General features: G+C 34.4%; 1 protein-coding gene across 1 annotated transcript; it reads left to right on the top strand.

Moving 5' to 3' along the window:
• The first annotated feature begins 729 nt into the window (after positions 1-729).
• Positions 730-9,812, top strand: LOC132020596 (NKG2-A/NKG2-B type II integral membrane protein-like). The gene is made up of 6 exons (XM_059404738.1): positions 730-995; positions 1,398-1,475; positions 1,956-2,009; positions 2,547-2,695; positions 9,043-9,146; positions 9,375-9,812. The coding sequence occupies exons 1-6, from the start codon at positions 809-811 to the stop codon at positions 9,499-9,501; spliced, it is 699 nt and encodes a 232-aa protein (XP_059260721.1). The 5' UTR covers positions 730-808; the 3' UTR covers positions 9,502-9,812.
• Positions 9,813-10,853: the final 1,041 nt, after the last annotated feature.

Genomic DNA, 10,853 nt, shown 5'->3' with positions numbered 1-10,853 from the left:
AACAGTGTTCTTCCATAAATAATCTACACTTCTGTTTATCATTTTATGATTTCATATCTTTATCATTAAATCAGTTGTCAATTTCTAGTGTTATATAATTACTTTTAAAAAATATAGTTTGGTCTTTGTTTTCAATGTTGTTCAGGTTTCCAATAAATTTAATGTGTCATGTGACATTTTTCAAGTCTTTCTTTTGAAATTTAACGATTTCTCAGAACTATACAATTGTTCAAAATAAAAATTCACTTGATAGTAGTGCATTACCTTTTAGTAAAGAAATGTACGTTTAAATAAAAGTCATTTACTACAGGAAATTCCTATTTGTGCTAAAACTAGTATTCCCCAATCTCAGAGCACTCAATTTTTAACTAATATGGACTTAAAAATTGTGGAAAAAGTAGATGCACCATTTTTTTCTAATGCAGCATTTAAATTTTAAACCAGTTATCCTAATAGTGTTGACATGGTTCTGTGGAATCATGATTACCTTATAATAGGACATTAATAAGGACAATATTATTCATGAATTCCTTTCTTATCCACAAATTTATAGCTTTATCTTATTTCAACAAATACTATTGTGTCAAACATAGAATAGTATTGTAAAACCCCTTATTCTACCATAAAACACTTCTTCAAAGCCCTAAGGAAACCAGTACCAGATTTTACACCTTCAAATGCAAATGAACTCACTCACCCACACTCCACTCACTGTGACTGTCCCAGCAATCTTGACATCGCATACACTCTTCAAGTCCTTCAGTACAGTCCCACTCAGCCCTGTGCCTGACACCACGCAGCTGCAGAGATGAATAACCAAGGAGTTACCTATGCAGAACTCAGTCAGGTTAAGGGTTCAAGAAGACAGCAAGTGAAAGCTAAGGGCACTAAAAGCTCCACTTCAAAAATTGAGCAGGAAATAACATATGCAGAATTAAATCTTGAAAATGCTTCTCAGGACCTTCAAGGGAACGACAAGAAAACCCCCTGCAAAGGTAAAACATTTAATACATACTCGGTGTAAGTGTGCTATTATATGCAGTTGGGATGCAGGGGCGTAGAGAATGAGTAGGGAATGATATCCCCTATTTTTCATTTGTGAGGATCTGTGTGTGCAGCTGGAATATGGTATTGTAATGGAAATCTGAGGACTAAATTTGTTCAGCCATTGCTTACTGAGTCTTTCCCATATCTCTTAGGGTAATATATTTACTGCAACTGCAATGGTCTATTCTGAGAAAAGATTATAATGGTAGATACGGATTGGGGTGCAAGTTTCATATGTGATTCCCTGAACATCGTTGGTTCTCTCATATATTATTTTTTTAAAGGATTGTTACTGCCCATCCTTTCTCAGTGTTTTCAATTCTCCTTCTATTACTTATCTTCATGTCCAGGGAAGCTCATTGCTGGCATCCTGGGAATCATCTGCCTTGTCTTGACGTCCACTGTGGTCACAATAGCTGTTATTCCCTGTGAGTAATGTTTGAATGTCTACAAGGGAATTTTTCACTTTAATGATCATCAGTGCCTGGAAATACTATGTAACATTATGGAATTGAATTATCTCATTTTAATGCATATATGCTCTAAGTTTGGAAAGCTTATTTTGCTTTTGTGACATTAGAAATAATAATAATGTAGAGAGTATTAAAATTTGCTCAGATTTCATAACTCAAAGACAAGTTATAGCGGATACCTTATTGAGAAATACACAAATTAATTCTTGAGATTGCATAAACCAAGTATTATAAGAAATGGTGAGATTTGGTTCTTTAGGCTTTTGAAATATTTTCCCCACATGTTCATTACCTACTTAATGGACTAAAATCCATTTTATTATGGAGTTTTCTAATTCTAAACAATACACCAAATTTCAAACTAAAAAACTCAAATCATTATGATTTATTTGGTTTAATATTAAGTACGTATGAAGATTGCTTTAATTTTTCTAGTTACTAAACGACCAGAGCAGAACCAAACATCCCAGGAAACAAGGATCCCAAAAGGTACAGAATCATTTTAAAAATTCTAATATTATTATAGTTTCTATTTTATCTCTATCTTAGGCTAGAAAAAGATGATAATAGATTCTTTTGGGGAAAATAAATCAGAAAATCATCTAATAAACTTTCAGAAGTAATGATTATAGGAGACTGCTTATTCTAATACAACAATCTGAGGAAATAATCATTTAAATCCCCATATCCATTATTACCAATTGCCTCAAATTTCCTCCTGCTATAACATAAGAGATAAATCATTTTACTATTCTAAAATAGTTGCTTCCTTCAGTGACTCTCAAGACATGTAGAGATGAATATTCTTGTGTATTTGCTTTATATGAACACATAATTTAGAGAATGATAGGCTAACCATTCTCTGTTGAGTGTGTGTAAGCATATTTTGTTCTATTTATACCATCCCGAGAGAGTACATGGATGTATTATGCACACATATGTGTATATATATGTGAGTATGTAAATTAATTTGAATTTGTTAATATTCATGATTCTTTTGGATGATATCTCATGACTTTTCTTTAGCTTATCATTGTGGGCATTGTCCAAAAGAGTGGATTACGTACTCCAACAATTGCTATTACATTAACACTGAAGGAAAACCATGGAATGAGAGTTTGATGTTCTGTGCTTCCAATAACTCTACCTTGCTCTCCATAGATGAAGAGGACATGGTAAGATCTCAAATGTTTCCAGTTCTTGTCATATTGTGGATATGAGCTCATTTCTGAGTTTATAAGATGCAAATAGATTTTTTACTCTGTGACTTGCATTTTTACTCTGAAATTGGATTCTTTTAATGAGAAAATTTATTAATGTTACTCTAGTTCAATTTACAATTTTGGTGATTGTTTTGGACCTATTTCAGAAGTTAGTCAGAGTACATGAATATAATTTCCTATCTTATTCTCTAGGATTTATCTGTTTTTCTTTATTTCTTTATTCTTTTTTTATTTTTTAACCCTTAAATAGAGTTTATGACCATTTGGGAATTTATTTTTTGTGAAGCTCTGTTTGTGATGCTGTGAGATAAAATTAAAGATTACACTTTTCTACATCATTACCTAATTGTAGAGTATAATTTATACCAAAGTAGATCTTTTCTTCATAAATGACTTTATATATATATATATAAACATATATATGTCACATATGCTCTATTCTACTTTATATAAATCATACATGTATTAAAAATATTATATAGATTTTTATATAGAATTTTATATATAGAATATATAGAGAGAGAATTTTATATAGAATTTTTATATAGAATCTTTATATAGATTATCAGATACACATATATCACAGTCTACAGTCTATCACAACCCATAGCACTTTAAGTAAAATACAGAAACTTACCTTTCTTTACTGTGTCCTACTTATAATTTTCCTAAATATTTCTCTACTTACATTGAGAATCATGGATATTAATATTTTGCTTCAACTATCAAATAATTTATGACACAGAGGTGAAAGGAAGTCCATTGAAGCTAATGAAAGTTTTAATCTTTCTTTTGTTCTCTTTCTTCTTGATGATCCAAGATTCCTCCCTTTATTGTTTAATTTCTCTTTAGATAATCCCCTTTATCAATTCTTTCAGAGCAGGTCTGGTGGTGACACATTTTCATAGTTCTCCTTTATCACAGAATGTCTATTTCCCCAGTGTTCCTGAGTGATATTTTTGCTGGATAGTCAAAGGTTTTTGATTAGAATAATGCATTCAGTGACCAAAAATTTTCCATTTTCCTAGCATGTCTTTTCCTTGTTATTTTGACTGGAGAGAAAAAATGTGTTTTGGACTTTTATCTGTCCCCATTGGTTTCTGTGGGTTGCCAACCTCTCTGGCACCAGTCTGGGACATGTGAGGGAAAGAGATATTCCAGGGCGCTCACAACCATGTCATTCCTCATGCCCAAACTGCTGATTTCTGTCAGCTTTCTCATCATCTTTCTGAGTATATATTGTCCTGTTTGTAATGTCCAGGGGTTTTAGCTCTATTTGGTTGGAGGAATAGCAAAAAGTTTTTCTTCTCTGTCTTTCCAGAACAGGAAGTCTGATTTGTAGTATCAGATTTGTAGTATCTGATTTGTAGTAGCCTGGCAAAAAGTCTATTATTAGATGTATGATTTGTAAATATATCCTCTGAAGTCTATGATTTATCTTTCTTTTCTCTCCAAAGAGTGGAAATTGTCCTGATGAATTACATTTCATCAATTTCTTCTTTTATGGATCATACTTTTAGTGTTCAAAGAAATCTCTGGCTTACTTTATGTAATGTGTGGTATATATAAAGTGATATATATATAATTTTTTTTAATTTATTTGACAGACAGTCACAAGTAGGCAGAGAGCAGGCAGAGAGAGAGGAGGAGGTAGACTCCCCGGGGAACAGAGAACCTGATGTGAAAATTGTGTTCAGTGCTGGTTTTGCTGTTATAGAGGCAGCACATGACCCAAGCAGTTAATGTGGCCCCATCACGTTCCTTCCTCAGAAAATATACTTAGCATCTCAGTATCAAGCATAGCTTTCAACCATGTTTTTGAAGGTCTATGCTTCATCTCAATTTATTTTGTGCATCTATTAGCAAGATGTGTCATAAAATATCAGAATACCCCAAGAGATTATTTTTTAGATTGGAGAATACTCAGCAACTTTTCCATTTAATTCCAATTAATTAATTCCATTAATTCCAATTAATGGTAATTGCTTCTTCAATTTACACCATTTCAGCTCAGGAAAGATTTCATAGGAACATTCTTTCAGATAGAAAGGGGAATCTGTACTTCTAAACAATGTCATACTGAAGCCACCTAGCATTGATTTGAACACCAATTATGTGTATTTTTTCCTACACTGTATTCATGATTTCACATTGGTGATGTGAAATGAAGCATTTCTGGGGAATGTGCACCACAGAAATTAATAAATACTTAAAAAAATGTTTTCTTCCTCCCTCACCCACACCATGTGCCTGTATGCCAACACAAGTTTGCATCCATAAATGGTATAGATCCAAGTGTATGATATAATGATATAACAATAATAACGATGACTTTAAATAATCTTATCTTCAAAAGCAATTCCAAAAGGAAAATACATATACAGATTATTAAATTACCACAGGTTTACCATTTCTGCTATTCTTTATTCATTGCTGTAGGTTTGTGTTACAATCTAGCATCATCTACTTTCAGCTTGAAGAATATTTTTGGAAGACAGATCTACCAAGATGAAATTCTCTTGTTTCAAGTTTGTCATGGGGCCTTATGTACCTTCTTTTTTTGACAATGTTTTGCTGAATTTATAATTCTTGCTTGACAAGATTTTTTGTTTTATCTTATTTTGCTTTAGATTTCTTTTGTGTGAGGAGGAAGTTTTTGTTTTTGTTTTTTGTACTATTAACTCTGAATTTGACGTTCCCTCTCTTTCATTTTTCATTGTTTCTGGTGAAAACTCATCCATCGACCATATTGTTATTTTCCTAAATGTAATGACAAGTTTTTCTCTCACTGCTGTCAAGACCTCTTTATGTTTGTTTGCCTTCTGTTTTGTTTTGTTTTTGTTTTTTTTGAGTTCCTGCAACCAAACCACATAACATGAAATTTACCATATTGACATTACCCATATTAAAAAAAAAATGGTTTACAGCAAAACTCAGACAAGACAGAGATTTCCCGTATTCCCCTATTGTCTGTATCTATGCATGCATAGTGCACAGACTCCTTCACTTTCAGTATCCCTCAGTAGAGTTATTTATTTGCTACAATTGATAAGCCTATAATGACACATTTTTATCACCCAAAGACCATAGTACACTTTAAAATTTCCTCTTGATATTGTGCATTTTATGAGTTTGGAGAAATATGTAATGACGTGCTAAACCATTATGGAGTTATACAGTATAGTTTCAGTGCCTTAAAAATCCTCTGCGCTTCACCTATCCATCCTTCTTTCCCTGCTAAACCCTGTCAAGTACTGAACTTTTCACTATCTCTATAGTTTTCATTTCTCCAGACTGGCATATAGTGGGAATCATACACTATCTCACACCTTGTGTTACATTTAACTATATATATGCATCTTCACCATCTTTAAGCATACAGCTTAGGGAGCTCACTATATTCACATTGAGCCCAACGGATCCCTCTAACTTTTCACCTTGTGAAGCTGGAATTCAATATTCCTTGAACAATAATTCCCCTCCTCCATGTACCCTTCAAGCCTTAATAATCACCATCCTACTTCTGTATCTATAAGTTTCGCTGCTGTAGATACTTCACATAAATGGGATCATATATTTTGTGTATGTCTGTGAGTGTGTGTGTGCGCGCGCGCACGCTCACATGCGACTGGCTTATTTCTTTTAGCATAATGTCCTGGAGCATGTGATGGGATTTCCTTCCTTTTCAAGGCTGAATAGCATTGCATTGTTATGTATGTACTGTTTGCTTGATCCATTCATCCATCAACTTTTGAGTTGCTTCTTACACTTGACTCTTGTGAATAATGCTGCAGTGAGCATTGGTGTATAATTATCTCTTTGAAACTTTGCTTTCAAAACTTTCATGTATTTTCCTACATGTGGAATTGCTGATTCTTTATGTAATTCTATTTTTAGTTTTTTGAAGAATCTCCATATTGTTTTTCACAATGGCTGACCAATTTACATTCCCAACAGCAGTGTACAAGGGTCCTCTTTTTCCTGCAGTGTCTTCACTGACTCTTTTTTAAGAGTATGAGGTGATATCTCATTGAGGTTTTGATTTGCATTCCTCTGATCATTAGTGATACTGAGCATCTTTTTGTATGGTTTTTGACCACTGACATATTTTCTTTGGGGAAAAAAATGTTTAAAATTTTTTTAAAAAATTAAAAAAAATTTTTTAAATTAAAAAAAAATTTTAATTAAAAAATTGTTTAAAAAATTAATTCTTTTACTCACTTTTTATTGGGTTATTTGGTTTTTGTTGTTGTTACTGACTTGCAGGATTTCTTATATATTTTAGATATGAATACCTTATTTGATATATGATTTGAAATTGTTTTTTTAAATTTCTTCTCATTCTGTTGATCAATCCCTTTTTTTTGAAGATTTTATGTTATTTGACAGAGATCACAAGTAGACAGAGAGGCAGTCAGAGAGAGAGAGGGGGAAGCAGGGTCCCCGCTGAGCAGAGAGCCCGATGCGGGCTCAATCCCAGGACCCTGAGATCATGACCTGAGCCAAAGGCAGAGGCCTTAACCCACTGAGCCACCCAGGTGCCCCGTTGATCAATCCCTTTGATGCACAGAAATGTTTTAGTTTGATGTAACACATTTGTCTACAATGGACTCTTCCCTTGTGGTCTGTGCTTTTGGTGTCATATCCAAGAAATCGTTTCCAAATATGATGTTGTTTATTTCCCCAACATTCTTTTCAAGGGATTTTATAGCTTTATATCTTTATTTTTAAGGTTTTCATTTATTTACTTGGTAGAGAGAAAGAGAGATAGAAAATGAACATAATAAAGGGCCAGAGAGAGAAGCAGACTCCTGACAGAGCATAGAGCCCAATGCTGAGCTCTACCCAGGGACTCCAGGAACATGACCTGAACCAAAGGCAGATGCCCAACTGACCAAGCCAACCAGGCACCCCTATAGTTGTACATCTTACGTTTAGGTCTTCAGTGCATTTTGAGTAAGCTTTAGTTTATGGTATCAATGTAAGCATCCAGCTTCATTATTTGCATGTGGATAGTCAGTTTCCCATCACCATTTGTAAAAGATACTGTCCTTTCCCTATTGAATAGTCTTGGCAACCTTAGCAAAAATGATTAGAAGAAATATACAACTATTTGGGTCTAGATATATCTTTAAATTATTATTTCCTTTGGGATTTATGGCTTGGGGTTTCCTATTGTTACATCTTGCTGAGGTCAGCTCCTATGCATAGTCTGAAATAGCGTCCAGGGCAGATATAGATTCTGTGGTAGATAACGCGGACTAACGCTGATAGAGGTGGAAGATATATCACCCATTCCCTATTTTCATACTGACTTAAGTAACGTCTTAATCCACTCTATTCCCTCAAGAGTATTTCTTTGTGTTCTCAAGTGATCTTCAGTCATCTTGGTATGATGTCCTGAGATGTGGATTTATTTTTTTTAACTTACTTTTTAGAGATTTTAAAATCTGTTTATTTCTGCAAGAACGAGAAACAGAGAGAGAGAGCATATGCGAGCATGAGTCGCCTGTGTGTGTGTGTGAGTGAGTGTGTGTGTGTTGGGGGGTAGGAGTGCTCACAACTTGACTAGCAGTTCTCAAGTCTCCTTTCACTTTTACTTTTTAGTGGGTTCATCTTGGTCTCTCCCTGTGCACAGACTTTTTTTTTTTCCCATCTGTCAAGAATGTATAGAGAGCTCAGGTGAACTCTTCTGTCATATCTTCCCTTATCAGTATCTTCCCATTATATTTATGGGAGTCTGAGCGATTGACCCAAAGACCACAAGCTCTGACTAAAAAAAAAAGTAAGATTTTTCCTCATCATGACTGAGCAAAATTAACACTTTGAGCTAGAAAACCAATGGACTCCTTTGCCCCCTTCCCAACTGCTAACCAAGTCTCCCTGTGGCACCAGCACCATTGCTACTTGCAGCTTCTCCAACTGTAAAAACTACAATTCTTCTTGATCACTGAGCTAGGGTGATCAGGGGTTGGGGGGAGGCACAGGATCTGTCCTGCACAAGAAAATCACAAGGTGCTTCTTCTTACTTGAATCTCTAGGATTTTTCCCAATGTACACATTTCACAAAGTATTTTTAAACTTTTTGTCACTTATCAGAAACCCAAAATTGTTATCTTTGTCAGTTTCTCCTCCTACTTAGTCCTAGTAGGATATTTTTTTTAGTGTGTCCCGTGTGATACAAAAAATATAGATATAGACAGATACTATAAGGAAAGAATTAACTTTATTGTTACTACAAAATTCAAACGAGTATGAGAGCTCCTATTTGATTTCTAATAAAATATGCTTTCTCACAGTATTTGTTGCACTTCTTCCTTCCATCTTCATGGATTAGAAGCTCCCAGAGAATCAATAATAACTCATCTGTGTGGCCAAAAGGCACAACTTTCTTCTCCAAAACGTAAGTTTCCTGAGAATGTTTATATTTTAGGATTTAAAAGAATTAATCTTACAAGAAAAAGTGTTAATATGTGAGCAACTAGAAAACACAAATGTTGCAGTGTTTTCATAGAACAATGACAAGGGAAATATTTAGAGTTGTTACTTAACTATTAGTCAAAATAAATTATTTATTCATCAAAATATTATGGTATTTATCACTAAATTAATGTAATTCTCTGTATTTCAGACCATCAGTATCTTCAGAGAGTGACAAGAATTGTGCATTTTTCCTCTTCAGTTCAAAGATAATATCTAATGAATATTGCTTAGAATTAAGACCATATGTTTGTAAGCACCAGACATTAGTTACCTAATTTGGGGATAATGCTCTGTCACCATCTAAAGAACTATCTCTCATTTCTCCAAAAGACATACAATTGCCTTCTCAGAATATTTTTAAGATGTTATTTTTTTAGAGAAATTTTAGGTTCGCAGCAAAATTAAGAGAAAAGTACAGAGATTTCCTTAATTGCCCGGTCTGCACACACATTGGCCTTTCCCATCTCAGTAACACTCACTAGAATCATTCATTATTTACAAGGATGAAGTTGCAATGATGCATCAAATCCTTCCAAAGTCCAAAGTATACGTGGGGTTTCAACCTTGGTGTTGGTGTCATACTAATATAAAAAATAAATACTCAAGTATAGATCATATATTTCTTAATCTTTTGCTATTTATTAAAATGAATTTTATTTAAATTATAAATCATAATATTAAGCACTGTTTTTGTAAGTTTCTCAAAAAGGTGAATAATTCTACTAATAATTCCAAAAGAATTGATTTGCCCTAGTCCTTAAAGGGCTACAAATGAGGGTTGAACAGCCCTGGGTGACATGGTTATCAGTCAGATGAGTCAGGACACAGAAACCAGGGGAACTTTGAGACAAATGATTATCATCTATTTGTAAAAGAAAGCCTACTAAGAAAAAAAGCTACTAAGATAAAATTATAAGAATACTTTAGGATTAAAGGAAAGTACCCAAAGGAGAGATCACTGGGAAGCCAGATCTTTTCTCTGAAGATGAAATTTAGATATCATTGAACACAGTGTGACCACAAACAACTTCATGGCAGACATGTTCATGGGATTGGCCTGGGACAGAGCAATTCCACAGTTTACACCTGACTGTAGTCAGGATGGATCTCAGGCCATGACTGGCAAGCAGGAAGAATTCCTTGATAGACTATTAGAAGGGGCAGAGTAGAGGGCGAGGGCAGGAAGCTTTGACTGGGACTGGCCACAATATTTGCTGGAGACTGAATACATAAGACTTCAGTATGCATGCAGCTGGCAACCAAGCCACACCAGCCAAACACCCTGAAAACATCATGAAATCAGGGAGAAGAGCCCTTTCTGCCGCAATTTTTCTCCACTGCCTTTTTTTTTTATAAATTGTAGATTTATTATTTTTTTTAATCATCTGGTTAACCCATCCCCCCGTTCAACCCCCATCTGTAACCCTGTTTGGTTCCCAGAGTCCAGTGTTTTCATGGCTTTTCTCTCTCTCTGATTTATTCCCATTCAGTTTTGCCTCACTTCCCTTATGGTCCTCTCTGCTATTCCTTGTGTTCCACATATGAGTGAAACCTTATGATAATTGTCTTTCTCTGATTGACTTATTTTACTTAACATAATCTCCTTCAGTTCCATCCATGTCAGTGC

This window comes from Mustela nigripes, chromosome 6, assembly GCF_022355385.1.
Source record: "Mustela nigripes isolate SB6536 chromosome 6, MUSNIG.SB6536, whole genome shotgun sequence".
Classification (NCBI taxonomy): domain Eukaryota; kingdom Metazoa; phylum Chordata; class Mammalia; order Carnivora; family Mustelidae; genus Mustela; species Mustela nigripes.
The sequence above is the reverse complement of the archived record's forward strand: the minus strand, read 5'-3'. Positions and strand labels throughout refer to the sequence as shown.